The 21,814-nt window shown below is 45.2% G+C and overlaps 2 protein-coding genes across 4 annotated transcripts in view; both read left to right on the plus strand.

The window, feature by feature from the left end:
* The window catches only part of LOC133968134 (band 4.1-like protein 3), a 35,192-nt gene extending 19,929 nt beyond the window's left edge, over window positions 1-15,263 (plus strand). Inside the window, exons 13-27 of one of the 2 annotated variants that reach the window (XM_062403986.1) lie at window positions 87-286; window positions 755-1,339; window positions 2,635-2,688; window positions 3,743-3,778; window positions 4,292-4,357; window positions 5,094-5,279; window positions 5,866-5,928; window positions 6,400-7,116; window positions 7,945-7,977; window positions 8,184-8,261; window positions 9,798-9,881; window positions 10,483-10,581; window positions 10,916-10,996; window positions 11,347-11,462; window positions 14,169-15,263. In XM_062403986.1, coding sequence (XP_062259970.1) covers window positions 87-286; window positions 755-1,339; window positions 2,635-2,688; window positions 3,743-3,778; window positions 4,292-4,357; window positions 5,094-5,279; window positions 5,866-5,928; window positions 6,400-7,116; window positions 7,945-7,977; window positions 8,184-8,261; window positions 9,798-9,881; window positions 10,483-10,581; window positions 10,916-10,996; window positions 11,347-11,457 — 2,393 coding nt within the window. In that variant the 3' untranslated portion in view covers window positions 11,458-11,462; window positions 14,169-15,263. The remainder of the gene's footprint in view (window positions 1-86; window positions 287-754; window positions 1,340-2,634; window positions 2,689-3,742; window positions 3,779-4,291; window positions 4,358-5,093; window positions 5,280-5,865; window positions 5,929-6,399; window positions 7,117-7,944; window positions 7,978-8,183; window positions 8,262-9,797; window positions 9,882-10,482; window positions 10,582-10,915; window positions 10,997-11,346; window positions 11,463-14,168) is intronic. The other variant, XM_062403985.1, reaches the window with a different exon arrangement.
* A 1,928-nt stretch (window positions 15,264-17,191) lies between these two features.
* LOC133968035 (zinc finger and BTB domain-containing protein 14-like) lies at window positions 17,192-19,961 on the plus strand. Of its 2 annotated transcripts, none has more exons than XM_062403839.1 (2): window positions 17,192-17,324; window positions 17,923-19,961. In XM_062403839.1, the coding sequence occupies exon 2, from the start codon at window positions 17,943-17,945 to the stop codon at window positions 19,113-19,115; it is 1,173 nt and encodes a 390-aa protein (XP_062259823.1). In that variant the 5' UTR covers window positions 17,192-17,324; window positions 17,923-17,942; the 3' UTR covers window positions 19,116-19,961. The 2 variants fall into 2 exon arrangements, with proteins under 2 accessions (XP_062259823.1, XP_062259824.1); XM_062403840.1 differs by lacking the exon at window positions 17,192-17,324 and adding an exon at window positions 17,373-17,603.
* Window positions 19,962-21,814: the final 1,853 nt, after the last annotated feature.

Below are 21,814 nucleotides of genomic sequence, written 5' to 3' on the forward strand. Positions count from 1 at the left end.
TCAGAGATTTCTCAGTCCCTCTGTGTTTATAAAAACATGAATGATTCTGGCCCCTCACATCCATATTTGTCCTCTGGCGCTTTCAGCTCCCATAATGGAGGACCACGAGACTCTGATGAAGGACAGTGACGGGGCGGCCAAAGTCATCGCCAAGGGGGACATTATCACCACAGTAACTACAGAGAAGAAAGCAGAGGAAGAGAAGGCGGAGCAGGAAGACGCTCAGATGGATGAAGCAGCAACGGCAGAGCCCACTGCCACCACTCCCCTCAGACACGACACAAAGGTAATCCACTGTGTACAGACACCTTCAGCTCAGTGAGAGCTGCCTTCCACTCAGATAAAAGAACCTTTCAGAGGCTTTGAAGTGTTTTTGTATTTGGTTCAAAGAGAGGTAATAGTAGTAAATATGCCCTTGGATTTTCAAAGAAATGGATCATGTTCCTTAGAAGCTGCTGCAAATCTTTTTAATCCTTTTTTAACATTTGAGTTGTTTTTTTTCCTTAGTAAACTTTTATTTAATAACATTATGGCGGAAGAGAATTTCCTATTTGCTTTCAGCCTAACCCTCTGCAGTAGGCTAGGCCTAAGTGCTTTCATCTTGTGTACGCTTTACTAATTAGCTTTTCTTTTCTTGTCCTTCCTTTGACCCCACACTATACTCGTGTGTGCTCATGCGTATTCGCCCCCTTCCCCTTTCGCTCCTCTCCATTTACACACACGTCATCCCTTCGTTGACATTACCCTCCGTCAGTACTCCCCGTGTGTTTACACAACTGACCCTCTCCGCTCGGAGCTCTCACTCCCCTCATCTCCTGTTTCATCAACTAAAGTGCGGCGGAGGCGCAGGGAGAATGTTCGTAAACGGGCCTCATCAGTCAGTCCAGCCAAGAGCGGCAATGGGTGCCGCCGCCGGCAAGCCCACGCTGATCGCAAAGCCGCCCTGCTGCAGGAGCAGGCGCTGCTGCTCTTAGCCCGAAAGCAGAGGCTGGAGCAGGGCAAGAGCCGCGGCGGTACGCTCTTCTCCTTCTCCCTGCACCTGCCCGACTGGTCCTCCCTGCTGGATGAGGACGGCTACCTTACCTTCCCCGATCTGTCAGAGATGCGCTTCCTCCCCGAGTGCGCGCACAGCTTCCTCCCCATTAAGTCACCCTCACTCATCCCCTGCTTTCTCTTCATCTTCTTCTTCCTGCTCTCCACGTCCTTCTCAGTCCCTTACGCCCTCACCCTCTCCTTCCCCCTGGCGCTGTGCCTCTGCTACCTGGAGCCCAAGGCAGCCTCCCTGACCGCCTCCATTGCCCAGGGCTACCATGACCATGACAGTTCAGAGGAAGAGGAGGTGTGTGCGTACGACTTTATGTTCCAGTAATGGCCTCTTGGCTTAGACGTACAGTTCATTATGATCGTTAACTCCTTGTCCTGTCCTGTATCCCGCTCTGCTGTTCCACCAGTTCAGAGCCGACCTGGAGACCTTGTCTGTCCCAGTGTCTGACAGTCTCCTACTTTCAGAACCTCATCTCTGCCCAGTCCCACTCTCATCCTGTAGACCACATCCCCATCCACTTCACGAGTGCACAGAGATGAGCCTGCAAGTCTCACCATTTCATATTTGATCGTCACCTTTCATGAGATGGTTCGACACAAACAGTGGGCACCACTCGTGACTTTTACTCATCAGCGTAACATTATTTTTAGCTAAACCACCTCTGTATGACCGTAAAACAATTATTCCTGCCAACTTTTAATTATTTTGCTGATTGTTAATAATCACCAGGATTTGAAGAAGTCGTCAGCCTCCATTTTTGTCACTAATTCCTAACTTCAAATTTAAAAACACTGCTTTGTGCCGAACTCATCTCAGTAATATCATCCACATTTAAGTTTAAAAGTGTAGATAGTGAATGTTTCACGATCATCACAAGCTGCATGACAACATTTCCATATCGATCTAAGCTCTCAGTCTCTCTGCATCGCTGCCTGACGCAGGCTCAAACAAAATGGAAACTCTCTCAGCACTTCGGCACCTCAGCTTTCTGCAGTCTGTCAAGATGAGATATTTTTCAGAGCGAATCAAATCGAAATCCATGTGATGCAGAGAGTGTGATGCTCAAATGCATCCACATCACCCTCAGTGTCAACATGCATGGAAAGGAGGGGGGAGGGCCTGAAAGTCAGGTTACTGTTCATCAACAAAAAAAAATTATAAATCCCATGTTGTCATCGCGTGTTGTACTTTTGCACAACACAGATTTCATCTACCTGGACTGAGTTACATTAACTGTATACCAGGATTTAGTCTTTTCAAATCTGAGGCAAATTAATTAATATTCCTGTTTGAATATCAAAGTGACCGACCCAAGGTTTCAACTTCCTCTGAGTCTGTTTTGCTTGCTTACTTTGCATTTTCTTTTATTTGTCTTTGTGTTGATCCACTGCTAATCTTATCTATATAGTCTTGTCTGATATTGTATTTTTGCAGCTGACAGAAACGGCCGCTGCATTTCCATTTGTTTCATCTGTGGTAATGAAGAATCTCTGTCGATGTGTGATGTATGCAAGGATTTAAAAGCTGGGTTCTTGTCATTCCTCCTTTGCTTGCCACTCGGAACGGTTTTGCTGCGTTTGTGAACGCAGACCGACAGCGATCAAACTGACTTTGCCTATGACGGAGAGATGACCGCCACAGAGGTCTGTACATCGGAGAAGAATATTGTATTTCGGGCATGAAAGACACAAAGATAGAGACGAGGGAAACAGAAATGTGATGCTTGATCGTAGTTGTGAAATGTGAAAAAATGCCTGCACTTGAAGAACTGCATATTAAGCATGCATTGCATCCTTTTCTTCAATTTAGTTATTTTCTTTTTAAATGTATTGTAAACTTTAAAATACAATATTTTCTACTCTTTCACTCAATGTCTCTAAAAACTAAAACTAAACTACTGACTGTTTGCCAAGTCCAGCCCCATGACTGACACATGTTTTGTTCTTGCTCAGCACAAAATAAACAGTGGAAGCATTTGCAGATATACCACTTAAAACAGGGGGGGGTCCTTGATTGTATACATTGGTAGAAGAACTTCTCATTTGTAGCTAGAAACAATTAATTATCTACAGTTGACAGCTGTCGTAGCTCGTTTGGCAGATCGGTGATATCTGTGGCCTGTTTTGAAAGAGTTCAATCTGAACGTCTAAGTCATAAATACATCGGGCACAACCTCAAAACCTGCAAATGGTGACTGGTTGGTGTTAGATGACATTAAAACAAGAATTCTGTGATAGGCAGCCTTGTAGTAGAAGTAATAAATACTTTACAGGATGAGAAGTAAGTGAGGTGTCACATTTTGTAACAATTGGACTGCAGGGTGTGAAGAGGGTATTTTTAAAACCTATGCATGCGTTTCAGGAACTAGATTTCAAACTCAAAGGAGGCGGAAGTCCAGACCAGACAAGTGCACTGTTTACTCCGTTCTCTACAGCAGAAACAAAATGCTGTGTCACTCTCACTTCACTGGCCCGCTGGCTCCTGTTGTGGCTGCTAATCCATAATTTGATAAATGTAATTCATGGGAGGGGTTTAGCAAACAGTCCCTTCCCCTTGTCCCTCTGCTTGCTTCTCCTGGTAAAACCACTTTCTTTAACTTGACTTTCCCCTTTGCCTTTCTTCTAACATTCTTAACACAGTGGCTCCTTTCCTCCTCGTCTCACACTCTCTGTGCTCTCCCTCCTTACTTGCTGTCAGTCGGAAGCGGAGGACGACTCTGAGATGCGGACTCAGGTACACTGGGCTCACTTCATGGCCCAGCTCAGTGCATCTCACCACCATCACAACCCCCACCCGATGCACTGAGCCTCACAGACATCAGCCATCCGTCACTCTTTGTCATCTTGTCGCCTTGGCTTGCCTTGCTACTTCTGCTTCTGCTGCTGTTGTTGACATTATCACACCACACACCAGACTGACCTTTCCCTCTTGCCTGAATTCAAGTCTCAGGCTGCCGCTGCAAAGCTGCCGCTGCTTCGGAACACGCCATTCCAGCTCATTCCTCAAAGTGCTTTTGTGTGCAAATGGTGGAGTCATGTTTACCTTTCTTTTCCTTCTGCTGCACCCGAGACTCCGATTTCACAGTTTTAAAGGTTTTATCCAGTGACTCTTTTTTTTTTCTTACCATTGTGTCATTTGACAACCAGGTCAAAGAAGTCAAAGCTCCCATCTCTCCTAACAAGAGTCTAAATTCAACAAGACAAAACAGCCTCATCTACAATTCCTCTCCCCTCTTTGTCTTTACAGTATAGTTTCATAAGACGAGTAAAAGGGGAGGACGTTTTTATCAGGCACAGTAATCTGATGCTAGAGGTTGGTAAGAAAACAATGCTTGAGTGAAATAAGCATGCAGGTGTTTTTGTTATGAGGAATCCTAACCAATAACAGGATTGATGAAATATATTGATAACAAGCCGGTGGCTCTAACAGCGTCAGACATTTCTGGTGTGAATGAGAGTTGTTTTTATTACATTTTTCTCTAACGGAGTTCTTGCTGTGAGCATCAAAATAAATTTTCGTGAGAAATAACGCAACTGAAATCTAACAGAATAAAACCAGTGTTAGTAGAGACGTTGGCTTCTAATGAGATTTGGGAGGGTTGTGCTCAACTAAACCTGTAAAACTAAATCAGTATCTATATGCATGACGCCATTTTATTTTTCATTGAATTCAGCTGGTCCTAAATGCTCTGTTAGCATTTAAGTACAAGCTGCTGCTCTCGTAGTTACAGCCGCCGTGTGGGTGAATCGTTTGCTGTTTCTTTGCTGTTTGTGTGAGCTGCTGCACAGGTAGCCTGCCCAGCCTCGTAAACAGGCCTGTGAACAGGAAACTACGAATTATAAAGTGCATAATGCATCTGATTCAGGTCCGTGTCACTTTACATTTTGATACAGACCTTCTCAGAAGTGCATTTTATGCTACCAACCTATTTTTTGGGGTAATTCATTGGATATGCAAGATAACGCCTCGATCATAAAGCATGTCCGTCGTTCCCTCCGCGCTGCTCGTGCCCTCATCTCTCTGTGTCATGGTTGACCGGCTACTGCAGGACACCGAGCCTCCGGCGGAGATGGTCAAGCACCAAACCAACATCAGCGAACTGAAGCGCTCCTTCCTTGAGACCGGCGACGGCACGCCGGGCCTTACCGAATGGGAGAAGAGACTCTCCTCGTCCCCGGCGCACTCGCCCAGGGCAGACGAGGCGCCCATGATAGAACCTCTGGAGCCGCAGGATGTAAGCTGCAGTCCCCAGCAGACTGAACGGCGGCGTGTGTGTGTGTGTGTGAGAGAGGCATGACATCACCAAGGATATTTTTTTATATACAAAGACATTAATCTGAGCATTCGTCGCATAATGACACCTAGTGCAGTAAATTCAGTATCCGGTGCACATTAAAGGAGAATATGGGCAAGTCTTTCAAAGTGAAATAAAGTTCTACATGTAATCCAGCAAATGTGGGTTTTTTTGCCAATATCATTTTATGTCTTCAGCAGCCAAGATGTTATTCAACTCAGTTATGGATAGTGAAGTCATTAATCAGTGAATATTGTTATCAGTGACAGTACAGAGTTTCTTCTTTTACTTGCATTGTGTAACACAATCTGATGATCTTGTGCAGGACTAATGAGCGACACTTATCGAAGCCTCTGAGGACTAATCACTGACATCAAATGTTTCTCATCTGATAGCAAGAGAAAACTGATTCTCTGCAGGAGCCTTGGGATCCAGATCTTGTCCATTTGAAGATGTAACAGTACTTATCTCCTCTCATGTGTCTTTTTCAATGTGTGACATTTGAATTGTTTTCATTCCTCTGCAGACTGATGATGAGCCTCCTGCAGGAGAGGAGACAAAAGAAGAGATGGAGCCTCAATCCACTGAGGTAAAAAAACGAAATGCCTCCAGTTTGATTGTCTTTTGAAACTTGTGTTCTTGTGAGTGTTGATGGTGTTTGTTGCTCTTTGTATCAACCTCTTTCCTGATGTATATGGACAGCAGAGCAGAGTTTGGTATTTTGGCTCTTGTGACTTCACTTCATGTGCTGTAGAAGAAGGTTTCTCCCCCTTTTCTTTTCTTTCTCCACCCTTTTCTCTTTTTAGAATATCTGATGTTATATACTCCTTATTATTGTTCTCCTTTACAGTCTTTCAAGTAACCTAATGGCCATATTTTTGCAGACAAACGTATAAAAGTAATTTCAACTGTTTACTCTGTCCTAGTACTTATGGAAATTGTTGAGTGTCATTTGATATTACCTGTCTCTGAAGCTGATTCTTGCCATGTATTGGCCGTTTGTCGCCCTTTGCTTACTAACTTGAACGAACTATTACCAATGAGCCAAGTCTCTCCTCAGGCCGCAAGATATCTGGTGAAATACGCGGCGGATAGTATCGTGACCGATGGGGCCACCTCCTCTGGGCCTCACGGGATTAGTCTGTCAACCACTATGGATGACGACGTCTTCATGGAAGTGACCCTCAGGGAGGTGGAGGAGAAGACACCCGACTCACAAGATGAGAGGTCGGTGTTGAAGGTCAGCCCCGGAGCTGTGAGACAGGAAGTGTCCCAGGCCATCAGTGACAAGAAAGGGACACTTATTATCTTGAAAGAGGATAAATTAGATGCTGAGGGCAGTGAGATGAGAGCCTTGGGTGAAAAAGAAGAGCCTGTTGTCCCTGGAGAGACAGACGCCAAGGAGAAGGACTTACTGTCCAGTTCTAATGAGAAAGAAATGATCGAAGAAGACAGTGCTGTCGTCATCGAAGCCCAAATGACAGTAGTCAAGACTCTGAGTCCGAAGATCGATGTAAAAACCGATGATATGACTCAGAATAAAGGTATTGATTCACCTAAAAAGGCGATGGCATCCTGGATTTCTGAGGAGGTGAAGACCGAGGCTTCAGAGGTCATACGTGTGTCTGCAGAGGAAGTCGAGGAGATGACGACTTGTGACGGCCTGCAGCAGAAAGCAGAAATCTTCATCTTTGAAGAAGTCGTCCAGACCGAACAGCCAAAGTCCAGCTTTACTCAAAACTCAATTCCTGAACCTTTGACTACAACCTTAGCAGTGGTACTGTATAAAAAAAAAAATCAAAAGTAACGAACTGGTTTTGGCTGCCTCCCTCCATACCTCCACCACCACCAACACCTGCAGCCTCCCCTCATTGCCTTCCCCCCAGCAGCAGCCAAACCAGTCTAACAACCGTGTAACCGAGCGCTGTGCATGGCTAACGGCCCCTTTAACACCCAGCGTTTACTCTCACACTCGCAAAGCTGCTGATATTTGTGTTGCAGTCAAGCCTACCGCTTCTTTTTGATACAACTGTTTTGTGTTTGCTTATCCGTACGTTGACAGCTGAAACAGCCCCCCCCCCCTCCCCCCCTCCCTGCCTTAGCAGCTGGCTCCTGCAGCTGATAAGGACGACATGTTTATTACAGTGTGGCTCAACTGCACGATGCCTTCCTTCTTTTCAGTTTCGTGAAAGAGGTGACCTCATAGCCCTGGCTCCGTGCCACTACAGCAGCTTTCCCCCAACTCATCCTCCAAATTAAAAAAACATTCTCCCTCTTTAACCAGTCAGATCAAATGTATGGATCTACTTGAAAAGACAATTCACTGCTTTTAGGGGAAAACAAACTTCAAAAGCAGATTAGATGAAATCTGCATTTCTTAAACCAGACTTTCAGTTTGGTTTACAATTCGTTTCAATTGGCTTCAGCTTCAGCCGTTTGAATGAGCTTTATCGTGGTATTCCATACATTCCATATAATATTTTACTTTTCAGACCTTTTCATTTTTCCCTTCTTCCTTCGCTTTTTTGTCCGGTGTCCACTGTGACTTTTGACTATCCTCTCTTTCTCTCTGTTCTTGTGTCCATCCATCCTTCTGTCCCATCAGTCTACGCTGGGATGGGTTTCCTCCTCTCAAAAGGTGACCACTCCACTCTGGTCTTCATAATTTGTCTTTTAAATATTTGTGCCTATTGTAAGTAACTCTGTCCTGTTGAATATAATGAAATCTGCTAATCAACACAACCATTTCTCTCCCATCAGGTTTATGTGTATCTCCAGTAAACTGTGTTTTTAAATCATGGATATTCAAAAAAAGTAATCTAATGCTACGATTATCAATCGCAGGCACCAGCTGATCCAGAGCCGAAGACGGAGTTGGCCACAGAGACGGAGGCGGGGCCGGCAGAGTCCACTGGGCCAACGGTGAATATCCAGACCACAGAGGTTGCCGAAGCCGAATCGGCGCACACCGCAGCAGAGCTCACACTCACTATAATGTCAGCAGAGCCTGCAGAGGGAGAATTAGGCTGCATAGTAACACCACACAGGGATAGTAGTGACAGTAGCTCAGCAGATTCACCAGCTGCCTCAGATAATTGTGAAAAATCTGTTATTCCTGGCGCCGCTCCGTCTTTAGAGCAAGTTCATCAGTGTGCGTCTGTGAAAGCAGAAATGCAGCCAGTAGCAACAACTTCGGGGTTTGATGAGAGTCTCTCTGACAGCAGTGCTTTGCCAGAGTCCACAGAAAAAGGAAATAAGGAAGTGATAGATGAGGTGGGGGAGAATTCAGGTGTCGACGGGGAACCTTTGGTTTCAGAAAATGAAAATATTGGTGTAATTTTCACTGTAACTCCTGCTTACATAGGAGGATGTGAAAAGGAGAAGTTGTCATCAACAGAGGAAGTGAAGAGTTGTTTGGAGGCTTTGGAGAATGAATTGACAGATTTAAAATGTGCAAAGGAGAGAAATGAGACAGAATCAGGGAAGAGAGTCCAGTTCTCTCATGAGGTGCAGTATTTCGAGGAAGGAGAGTTTCCCACAGAGTTAAACAACGGTATCGAAGAGGTGAATGAGCCAGTGGATGAATGTTCACCAGCAGAAGATGAAGAACAAAAGATCTCTAAAGACACCCAGAATCCTCTGACCTTTGAAAAAGAGAAATACCACTATGCACAGACGGACAGCTCAGATGATGAAGTTGAGAAGGAGGAAGAGGAAGAGGAGGAGGAGATTATTGAAATGGAAGAAGAGGCAGAGAAGAAGTTCAATGACAAAGAACTGAATTTTAAACTAGAAGAAGACTCTGTCGATGATCAGGCTTCAGAAGGGGGAGACGAGTTGGTATCTGAAGAACTGGAGGAGGAAGCGAACGTGACTGAACCCACAGGAAACCCACTCACCCCTTCACCTCCCGCCAGGTCTCAGTCGGAGGTAACCCCACGTCAGCACCAGCGGCCTCTCCCTCGGCTCTGTAACGTCACCACCACCTCCTGCTGACACAATCTGCCGCTAATAATCAGGAGCCAAGACTCCACCGAACGCATGGATCTGCATCTCCGCTTCCTAACTCGTCACCGAGCAGATCAGGGGACATGTTATTTGATGTGGTGCACACACTTGATCGAAACCTTGTGATTTGCACTTTCCAGTATCTTTTCCTTCACTGAATTAGGGGGATCTAATGCATGACTGCATGCTGGTTGAGAGATTTAAGCCTGACAATGAGCGCCTTTGGTTCAGTTTATTAGCATGCGGTATTTAATTGCGTCAATTAAATGTTATGTACGACCTTGCGATGCTATTTTAAGAACAAAGAGCTGCAGCTAAGAGGGTGAACACCTGCAGCAATTTGCTTCAGACTAATTTAACTTGAGCAGATGGTTTTAGCGCTGCCGTACTCCCTCTGCACACAGGTTCGATTTTCACTAAATGTGTACGTTTCCTGCCTTTTACCTCCAGAGTCTTGAGAACAGTGAGGTGGGAACCAAAGAGATGCCTGTGGTCCACACAGAGACAAAGACCATCACCTATGAGGCTGCAGAGGTGAGTTCTGGGTTTGTTAGAGCAGATTGTGATGAAACAGTAATGGTAACAATGTCATAGTGTTTTGTCATTTTTTTAGCTCATATTTGGAACAATAACTTGTTTTTCACACTCTCAGCAGATACAGAGCGAAACAAACATTAATTAATTCATAAATAATTATTCATTAGCTCTGTTTGGGGCTCCTCCAACTCCTGAGGAAAATGTCTTTTAAATCCCCTGTGTTACTACTTCCTCTTTACAAATAAAACTTTAAAAAATATATATACCATCTCCACTTTGAAGCTGCACTAATTAATATTTCTTTAAATTGATAATTGTACTTTTCATTTTAAGATCATCATTTTGCAAGCCTCAAATTAGCCATTAACCATTATTAACCATTAGCTTGTTTTTAGCCACAACAAGTAAACATAAATCCATAAACTAGCTCTGATGAAACCACTATACACTTACTGGTTTTAAAAAAGTCTGCTGCTCAGGAGAGATAAAATGACTGAATATTAAACTCAACTGACACCAAATGAAAACCTGCAGGAGGGAGTATTTTTGACTTATTCCAGCCCACAGACTTCTCACTATGTGTTTTGCCTGTCACCAGGTTGACACTAATGGTGACGCTGACCCCGGGATGTTGCTGAGCGCTCAGACCATCACCTCAGAAACCTCCAGCACCACGACCACCACACACATCACAAAGGTCAGGGTTCATCTATTGTCCCTTCGGCCTCTTTGAAACACTTGAAGCCTTGTATACATCTCCAGCTCCTCTGTGTCTGGGCCAAGACACAAAGGAAGTGTGGGGAAAGGAAGTGAATCAATCTGTGTAGACTAGAGACATGCTTACTTATATTTTACAATCAATGATTATCTTATGAATATAGCTGACAATTAAGATAAGGAATCAAATTCATCATTTTTATGGGTTTTTTCTTTAAGATGTTCAAGCTTTTTGATCAGCCTTATAATTCATGACTTCTTATTTCATGATAAACCTTTTATTAATGTGATTGTCTCTCTGCTCTGCTGGTCAGACGGTGAAAGGAGGAGTATCCGAGACGAGAATCGAGAAGAGGATCGTCATCACAGGAGATACCGACATCGACCACGATCAGGTCTCTCAGAGTTCTAATCTTTAGTTATTTTTTTATGTATCCAAGAATGGCATAATTTTTCTTTGCCTTTTTAAAGACTTGAGTTTGAGCAATACAAGTTAATTCTTACCCTTAAGTGAATCTCCAGGACCTTAACTTTCCCTTTGCGAGTTCGGAGGTCCAGCATGTGGAATTCAAAACAAAACATTAACGTGTGATGTAACAGATACTGGAAGTGTGACAAGTCTAACTGAAAGTGACTCCCTGTTGGCACTACTGACTTACAATCCAAACCCCCGCTCCCTCCCTGCCCTTCCCCGTTCTCTGTCTCCCCCTGGTGACCCCTTCTGGCACTGCACTCCCGTGTATAGGCGCTGGCTCAGGCCATAAAGGAGGCTAAAGAACAGCATCCTGACATGTCAGTGACCAAAGTAGTGGTTCATAAAGAGACAGAGATCACGCCAGAGGAGGGGGAGGACTGACCCAGGTAAGACCACGAGGCCCCAGTCCTGGTCCCGGCGCTGCCCGGTGTAGTCTGGTGTCCTTTAGTTTCGACTGGGGCTTTTTTCCAAGCTGGTCTCCATTCTCGGGCATGCTGCTTTCCCATCAGCACTTCTTGTAACTGGTACAGACAGCCCTGCTTCTGTAGCACTCACAGCTAATGCATCACGCTGTTGTCATTCCCGCTCCACTCACACTGCAGGGAAAAGGTCGGCTGCTGCGTGTGTGCTCACGGAGCGGATATTATGGTCTCAACTCGTAATGACAAGGCTTAAAAACCGTTACAGTAATGCTGCTGGCGGTCTCATGCGATCCCCTGAAATGTAACTGCAACAGCCCCCCCTGCTGGAGGAAAGCACCTTCCCTTTTTTTATGTAGAGCTCTTTTACCTCCGACACAGACAAGTCATTACAAAAAATCTAGATTGACGCACCGATCTTTGAAATTTCTAAAATATGTAAAGAATTGCATCATCGAAAAGAAAGTGTTTTTTAACAATCTGCTAATACAGAAATCAAACTTGTGTTGGGGTATTTCTGCCTCCATGTCGGTGAATATTCTGTCAACACATTCCAATGCACTGTTGTGTCCACATTGTGTCGCCTCACAAAGGACACTGGCAGTGAAGTGCTATTAAATACTGGCTTGACCGGCTTCTGCTTCTCAGAGCGCTCGGTGTGAACTGCCGACCGGATCTCTTCACTTTAGAACAAATTATGAAATTGTGCATTTACTCTGGTTTTGTTTCGCAATAATCTTTCATTTTTAGATTAATGATTAAATCAGAGAAGCAAGTAGAAAGTTAACAAATACATTTGAGGTAAATTTACCCTAAATGACACGGTGGTTATCCAACAGTGTCGTCATTAATCTTGTGCTTAACTTAAAACAAAATAAAGTAGTTTAGCTCGACACAGCAGCTCATCTGTGTCGTCTGCAGGGGGAACAATCAGGCTTGGGCTGGATCACTAAACTGTAACAGGTGTGTTTCTGTGACGTCCTGCTCTTTCAGTTGCACTCTTCCTTTCTTTGTGAGGGGGGGTGGAAGTAGGTCAGCGCTCCTTGTGGCAACAAACAAACCTCACAAACGCAGCCATTTGTGTTTCAACATGTCGGCCGTCAGTAGCTTCAGGATTATCACCGGGGAAGAGCTGCGTGATGGAACCTGTCATCAGCATGTCCTTATAACCCCCCCACCTTTTCTCTTAAGCATCATTTGTCTGTTTGTCCCTGAACACGACACATCGTCCATTTTGTTCAAATCTACCTGTGTCTCTGCAGCTTGTCTTTCCAGTAGTTTCTGACTGAGGTGATCCCGAGGTTCAGGGTGTGGGATGAGCAAGCGTGCATGTGTGTACTTGTGGGACTCACCAGATGGGAATGCTTGGCTTTGTCTCTGCAACCTTGCCCTCAGTCTTGTGTGTGTGTGTGTGCACGCACACTCTGTCTAATACCTTTGTGTCAGAGCAGCTTCTGTTTCTGAGCAGCTCTGTGTTAACATGACCCTAAATGTTTGTCTTTCAGATGCTTGTCTCTTCTCACTGTAGATACACACAGAACCAAGGCACTGAATCTGAAAACTTTTAAGTCGCTATATCAACAGCCTTTAAAATGTTAACTCAGCATCACACAAGACTTTATCAGTTTCACCAAACAATCCTTTCCCTTCATCAGTGTGTCTGAGGTTTCTCTGGTTTCTTTATACACAGCCCCTGGATCAATCATGTGAGGAAAGAGACTTAGAAAACCTCATTACTCTTATTTGAGAGAATACCATTAAGACCATTAACACGGAAATGTAGAATTTCTCTTAATTTATCAGTAAGTAAAAGGTTGAATGTCATTATTATTATCACTATGATAAAACTATTTCAATAGCATGTATCTAAACTAATTAATAAAGGGATTTTCCGAATACATGGGAATAAAACAACGTAAAACAAATCAAGACAAAACGAAAATAAGAACAAACAACATCCTCTAAACTGAGTCTTTCCTATAAATATGTGATTCAACTGATGATTTAAAAGCAACTGTCACAAAGTGAAGGGGAGGCAAGAACATAATAATAGTATAAAAGCATTATACTTATCATTCAGATGAGTTTTTCAGAACACAACATATTCAGATGTCTTCAGTCCACCTGCAGCTGACCTCATCAAATCCATCCAAGAACTAAGTTTTCAATTGTTCTCATGAGATTTTAGTTATTTTCTTTCACGTTTAATCCAACAAACTCTGTGAGAAACTCTCCAGGTCCCATTCCTCACTCGTCCTTCTTAACTCGCCCACTTTAGAAAACAAACGCCTCCCTCCCTCTCAAAGAGCAGATTGTGTAAGTCTCTGTGAAGCTGGTGTAAAACGCATACTGTACTTTGATGTGTTTAGATTTTACTGGAATGAAACTCACATCCACAACCACATCGTGACAGAAAGATAGTGTCTGTTTCTGTATTTGTTATTCAAATGTAAGTTCGTATGACAGTTCGATATTTGTAATTGGTTTGTAAGTTATAGTCAAAGTGCCCAAGCAGCCTGTGTGTATCTATGTTGTGTATTTGCATTGTTGTAACCCAGTAGTCCCTCAGTGCATCTGTTCATGTCGGGGGAAAAAGAAACTGCAATATCCTTTTTTTAATCCGTCGTCGTGAAGCTGCGGCTGAAATCCAACCTGTGTGCTCTGCTCTTCCAGGAGTAACTCTGAGGGCTGCTCTGTGTTCGACCTCCCACAATCCAACACCCAGATCTCCTCATGAACGCCGGCGGGACTCTGGGAAACGACCGGAACGGCTCCTCACTCTCCAGCTCCCGCAGCTCGCCCGCTCGTCGCAACCATCCACCTGCAAGAGAAACAAATGCATTTTGCATGAGCAGGGCCGCCCCGCTGCATCGCCACACAAACGGCCAGATTTAACCAGACAACCCTGTACGATTTTTAAAAAGGGTTCTCGACCCGCCTGCACGCCGACTCCCTGTGTGTGTGTGTGTGTGCAGCGAGCAAAACCTTGTTGCTTTCACTGCCTTACGACTTTGATGCATTTTTATGATTATCGAGAATAATAATTGTAGCAGACTTGTATTTATGAAATAAAGCCATCACTCCAGAAACTTTAAAAATTGCCATTGGCTGTATATGTTAGAAAGCAAACACTATTTAACCTTGCTGTAGAAGTGCCAACCTCATTTGCCAGCAAGCATCGCCTCACTTACTCAACAGCCGGATGATTTCCCCCCCCCCCCCCAGCCCGCAGCCCAGAACTGTACATATCAAACGCTTTCCTCCGATTATAGCAACGTCTCCTCTCACAGTTGATTTGTGTCATCGTCTACTTGAATTGTGTGTTTTGTTTTACTTCTTTTTAATGATCTTTTCAGTATTTTATTGTTTCTCATCAGTTGATTCCACCACTGAAGGTCTGTTTTGGCAAAAGAAAAAGCGCCAAGGAATCAAGATTTCTGTGCAAGAACCAGATTTTTTTCAATGTGCCTGCGCAGCCTGTGAATGTTTTTCAGGGCAGAGGATCGAGTCCCAGGTTTGTGTGACTGAGGCTGAGGCTGCGATGCAAAGCCAAAAGAGATCAGTCGACCCCCCCCCTCCCATTACGGCTGTGCACCTCCCTCACCTCCTCCACTGTATCTGAATAAGCAGCTGTTGTTCATGTGCAGCCACTTCTTTCCTCAAAATGGTGAAATAAAAAATGGCATTTCTTTCTTTTTTTTCAATTGGCTGTTTTCCTCTGAAATAATAAAACGTTGCCCACAGAAGTGAAACCTGTGTCACCAGTGAGCCTGTTGATTGTTTTTATTGTGAGAAAAAAATGCTGATTGATGATTCAAATAAGGGTTTTGTTTACTTTACAGTTATGAATAATAAATAAAACAAATTATTCAAGGTTTGAATCTCAACAATGACTTAATAGAGGACACTTATACAGATTCATGGATAGAATCATGATCCTGGAACTCTCCTTGGTTTTGATCATCTTAAATTTACTGTTCCAACTTGTTACTTTTTATTAATTTGTTTAATCTTAATTGAGTAATTATTTAAAGCTGTATATAATTATATATAGTTTATTATATATATACATTTACTGAGTGTGTGAGCTGATCTTTTACTCATGAGGCCAAACGCTGTAAACACTTAATTGATGAGTTAAGAGCCTCGAGCTAATTAAGACCTTTTCTCTTTTTTCACTGTTGAAGGTGATTATGTCGAACACACGGAGGCCTCTGAAGCCCCGCCCCGCTGCCTGTACGCGCTTCACAGAGGAGTAAAAACCAGTGGGACCTCCCACTCTGTCTCTGTTGCTGGGTGCGAGTGGATCCAACGCTAAGAGATTGGGAGTTTAGTTTGTTACAAGTTTGGTTCGTTTCAATAAAATTCGATCAGTTTTATTAATTTACATTTAAATTGTTTTAATCTTACAAGTTTTGCCTATTTATGATATGGTAATTACAAATTCTGCATTAATTGATTTTCAAATAGCTGAAGCAAAGAACCGTTTTCATAGCTACGTCCTTCACAGGCTCTACTCTCACTGACCTGTGGATCTGAGCTGTGAACAGGTGACTACTAATCACATGTTGAACATTGACCTATTAAAGATGTAACACCTCAAATACTTAAATTAAAATAATTATAATGGTCAAATTAATCTCTGGCAACAGGTGAAAGTACAACACCTAAACCGATTTAAAATAAATAAACTTTCATTGTAAATGGTATGCCATTAACACACTTCCAAATCTGCCACTGATCAGGAATCAGGAAATCAACTGACTGACATGAAATAGTGAAAAGAGGTTCTGTGGGTTAGAATCTCAATTATTAAAGACTCTCACTGACAAGACAAAGCATCAAATTAATCAATTTTTAATCTTTGTCCTCAATATTCACATACACTGTTGTTTCCTTTGACTTTTTATTGTTATATGATATGAAATACCCTAACCCTCATCATTTTATATACATGTATTTTGGGGGTTTATATGTAACACTGAAGCTTAGCCCTGTATGAATTAGATACAGAAACAGGTGTGGTTTGAGATGAGGTGCTGTTTACAGTATAATGAGGTTAAATGATGATATTATCCACTGGTGGGATCCTGTTGAGCTGTGGGACAAACCCAGTCACAGTTGCCGACTGTCCAGGAGCCTCAGACCCTGATGGCTCCCAAAGGCCCCTGGTCTGCTGCATATTATCTGGGTTCATGGGAGAGGCTGTGACCTGAAGGTGGGTGGTTCAATCCCTCAATAAAAGACATCTTTGCAAACAGCAAATACACACGTGCAAAATAACTTGGCAACACATTCGCTGCAAAAAGTGAAAACGACAACGGAAACGTTCCGGGGGGGGGGGGGTCAAAAAGTGCTGCACCTGCTGCAGTTCAATGCTATGTGGGAGATATTAAAGTCTGCTGCTCGTCAGTGGTGATGGAACTTCACAAAGCATTGAACTACAATAACAGGTTCAATGTGTCTCTATCCGCACATGTCGTTGTTTATCTTAATTTACACAAATGTTTTGTTGTTTGTGTGTGTTTTTCTAATTGGCACGTTCTTTCTATTTGCGTGTATTTTCTTTAATTGCCGTGTGTTGACCCCCATCGACCACCGTACCCCTCCTCCTCCTCCTCTTTCCCCGAGCGGAGTGAGCCCTCGCCCCGCGCGGACACGATCCCGCCTGCAGTACCCTCTCCGGCGCGCTGGGTGGCAGCAGGACGGCGCGGCGCTTCCTGTGGAGCGCAGCAGTCACAACAAGAGGAGGAAGAGGAAAAACGACAGCTCTGGATCTCCGTCGACTGCCGTTGCGTGACAACACCGGGATCGCGACCAGGCTTTCGGGTACTTACTCTCCTTTCTCCCCCCTCTGCTCCTCCGTCGCTCCGGCACCGCGTCGTCGCCGCTCGGCCGCTTCCCCTTCTTCTTCTTCGCCTGCTCCTTCCTCCCTCCGCCGCCGCCGCTCGCGAGCCGCCGTGCAGCTCCGGGAACATGCCAATGGAGGCTCGCTGACCAAAATGGCTGGGCGCAGTGAAATGTGAAATATTCTCGCACAGGTTTTTCTGCCCCCCCTTTGCACGCAACGACACGCAGCTGTCACGCAAACGCTTCGGTAGAAGAAAAGTGCGTGTGTTTGATTCCTGCTGCTTGTTTGTTTGCGTGCGTGCGTGTGTGTGCGTGTGTGTGTGTTTTAAGTGACGTGACCGAGGCTTTCCGCCGCCGTTGGGCCTCTCGCGGTTTTCCCTCCCCGAGGTTTCCGGAGGATTCGCGGAGTTGGTTCGATTCCCGCTGTGACGGTAAAGCGGAGAAAACGCGTTAAAAGTTGCTGCGGTGAATGTTTGTGGACGCGAGGCTCCTCCCCCCTCCCCCCCCCCCCCTCATCTCACTCCTGTTGTGGAAAATCCAAGTGCTTGACTCTCTCCTGTTTCTCCTCCTCCTGCAGGTTCCTCCTATTTATCCACCATGTCTGATTTACTGAGATATATCGACTATGACCACAAAGCCACCTTCCTGAAGATGCTCAACCAGCAGCGGATGGAGGGGGAGCACTGCGACGTGGTGGTGGTGGTGGAGAACATCGAGTTCAGGGCTCACCGCTGTGTCCTGGCCGCCTGCAGCAACTACTTCAAGAAGCTCTTCAAGAAGCAGAGCGACGAGGACAACTCCATCGTGGAGCTGGACTTCATCCGCTCCGACATCTTCGAGGAGGTGCTCAACTACATGTACACGGCGCGGCTCGCCGTCAGGAAGAAGGACATCAACATGATGATGTCCTCCGGCCAGATCCTTGGGATCAACTTCCTGGATAACCTGTGCACGCAGAAGCGGGAGCTGACCAACATGAAGACCCGGGAGAACCAGGCGCCGGGCGACCACGGGATGAGAGCTCAGGACGCCATCCTGAAGGAGCTGGCCATGGAGGAGGTGAGGAAGAACAGCTTCTACGACCAGGGGATGGACGGGATGGGGCCGGGCGGCTCGCACGTGTCGCAGCCACACAACTACAACACCAACATGAGTAAAGATCCCCACAGCCACGGCTGGGGCTCCTCCACCTCCAGCGACATGAAGCTGGAGTACCTGCTGTACGGCCACCGCGACCACGGCTCCTGCCAGGGCACGGGAGCCAAGCCCCTGGACCACAACGCCAAAAAGGAGCGGTTGCTCACCGCCAACCGGCCCTACGCGTGCGAGCACTGCCCCAAAGCCTTCACCACTGCCGCCCACCTCAAGGAGCACCTGAAGATCCACTCCGGATTCAAGCCCCACCGCTGCGTCGTCTGTGGCAAGGCCTTCATCAGGGGCCCGGACCTGAAGAGGCACGAGAGGGTTCACAGCAACGAGCGGCCCTTCGCCTGTCAAATGTGCGAAAAGGCCTTCAAGCACAAGTCCCACCTGAAAGACCACGAACGGCAACACCGGGGCGAGCGGCCGTTCAACTGCGGCTCCTGTGAAAAAGCCTTCATCAAGGCGTCGGACCTGAAGCGCCACTGGAACACCATGCACAGCGGGAACCCCCGAAGACAGATGTCCCTGTCCCCCGCCGCCTCCCAGCACGGACAGGCAGAGGCCGCCGACCAGAGAGACTGGAAAATGGAGACCGGGCCACATTCGCACAACTCTGGGGACTGTTGAGCCTGCAAACACACCCCAACTGACTGACACACACACACAGACACACAAGCATACATGCACACGCAAGACATGCAAACACACTTACACAACCACGACCCCGTGGCCGGGCCGCCGGCCTGGCCACACGGACACTGATCGGAGTGAGTAACGAGAGATCATAGCATGTTCATAAGACTGTGGGGCTGTATTATTATTATTATTATTATTATTATGAAAAAAAAAAAAAGTTATGTCAAAAAACGATGTTTTCTTTCCACCTGTAAAAACATGTAAATGTTTAGTTCACTCTACGATACATATATTTTTCACAAAGCATCGTTGCTCTGTAGACTGAGGGTTCTCATAACATTATTCTCTTTTTACTTTTATGGGATATGTAACATTTAAATGTTTGTTTAACCTTTACTGGATTTTATGGAGGTAAAAGAGAGAGCGTTTGGTGGGCGGGGGGGGGAGAAGAAGAAGAAGATGTTCTGCATAACATTTGTTGCATTGAGTATATTCATGTGGATGTTTTTAAATGGATGTGTTTAGTCGTATTGATTGATATTACACTGTAAGAGTCACCATTTTGCATTTGACGCAGATGATACCAAAGTCTTGGGCCTTCGCCGGATGGTCTGTGGAGTCTGTCCTGCCCAAGCAACCGGCCAACTAGATTTTACTGTTATACAGTATAACTGTCATCCAGCTATCAACAGTTAATGATAGATGTCTGTATATACTGTAGCTTAGTTTGTTGCACAATTAGAGTACACAATAATGAATTATGCACATATAACATTGTCCTACTCCTACACTTTGACAATAAACACCATTTGCTGTGTTTTATTGGTTTTTGCCAAAGTTTGGTTTTTCAGAGTTTGTTTCCTGCAGCTTTTAGTTTTTTGTCTTTTTATTTGACTTTTAGCTTCAAGAAAATCGGAAACATGAAATATTTCAAACCAAAATAACCCTTTAAAATAATCTGTGAGGATCTTTCCTGAGAGTTAATCTGAATCTTCGGCAGTTTCCACATCAAACGTTCATGTAGTCTGTTGCGGTCATGGTGAAAAAGGTTTATTGACTTTATTTTCTAATCTTCACGGGACGTTTGTCTCCGGTTTCACAAAACCATCAGAAAACCAGTTGAATTTTCTTGTAAACAAAAACTTCCCTGGGTTTTATTTGAACTTGAATCTATCGTTAAAGTGTTAAATGGCTCCAGTGTTGAGACGTGTGAACAGTGAAACAACACAGGGTCAGAGGGGAGCGACAGGTGTGTGTGTGTGTGTCTGTGTGTGTGCACAGCAACGCGCTGATACAATACACTGTGACTCATGTTTGCAAATGTCAATGTGTTTTGTAAAGCCAGTTCTTTTTAGAGATAATGTTCCTTAACGATGAAAACATGATAAACATTTCCCTTGGATGACGATTTAATAAGTGTTTTGATGAATGAATGAACCTGTGAGTTATTTCCTTTTATTAATATCTGGGTCAGAATAGTGTCGGAAGTTTCCCTAGAGGAAATATTCAGACGCAGTTTTGTCCAAAGATCTTGAAATGTTAAAAAATGATTCAAACACTTGATTGACCTTCAAAGTAAAGGTCTGGACGGATTTGACTTTCACAGACTCAGCGTCTGAATCCAGTTTTCTGCTCGTGATGGAGAAACTGAAGTTCAAGTTGAATTCCCCCCCCCCCCCCCCCCAGCAGCAGCAGTAGCCTCCAGGTCTCAGTTTGTTCACAAACCAGGACTCGAGCAAACAACCACTGCCCATCCCCCATTCCCCCCCTCCTCACCCAACCCTGGCTGCCCAGGTTGCTTCAGCTCCGTCTCACCTCCATTCTTCTTCTCTGACGTGAAACCAACCTCCTGGTGACCTCGGGGGGGCTGCACTCAACACAAAGTCTGCAAACACACACACACACACACACATCCAACATGGCTGTGCCTCCGCCTCATCCAGTAAAACTTCCCAGCTGCTGTCTCATACTCTGCTTGCAACACTAGATGGTGCCCTGTGCATAGAGACTGACCTGTTGCTGCCCGACCTGACCTGGAGGAGCTCCACTGTCCAGGACCGATGGAGGAGGAAGAGGAGGAGGAGGAAGAGCTGATGGGATGGTTCTGGTGCAGCAGTAGAGTAGAAGTTATACTGGTGTTTGCAGAAGGATGGCTGCTCCCATGTGGTGTCGGTGTTTAAACGTATGTGGCCTCACACCTCGGTGCTTTCCACATGTTTACATCTGACTGGGGCCTGTGAGTCACTGGGACTGGGCTGCACTGGGTTTCACTGGGTTCGCCGTGTTTGCTCTGCACCTGGTGAGGAGCGTCTGCAGGAGCAGCTCCTCAGCTCCTCTTCCTCTCACTGATCTGTCCACAGAGGAAGAGTCAGATCTCCTGATGTTCAGGGTGCAACAGTTTTTGTGTGAACACTGACGTCAGGGTCCAAATGGAAAAAGGCGGGTCTCGATCCTGTGACGTCAGGAGAAGCCTGAGATCTGTTTTCTGTATTTCCAGGCCCTGCTGCACTGTACAAGTGTGTGTGTGTGTGTGTGTGTGTGTGCATGGTGCAGGATATGGGTTTCTATCACATTGTTGCACTGTGGCTGGATGTGTGTGTGCACGCCCTGTTGTCGTGACTGCCCGTGTGTGCGTGCAGTTGTGAAGAAGAAACGTAATGTGTGCGTGCATGTGTTTGTGTGCCAGGGGA

Source organism: Platichthys flesus, chromosome 14 (assembly GCF_949316205.1).
Source record: "Platichthys flesus chromosome 14, fPlaFle2.1, whole genome shotgun sequence".
In the NCBI taxonomy this organism is placed as follows: Eukaryota; Metazoa; Chordata; class Actinopteri; order Pleuronectiformes; family Pleuronectidae; genus Platichthys; species Platichthys flesus.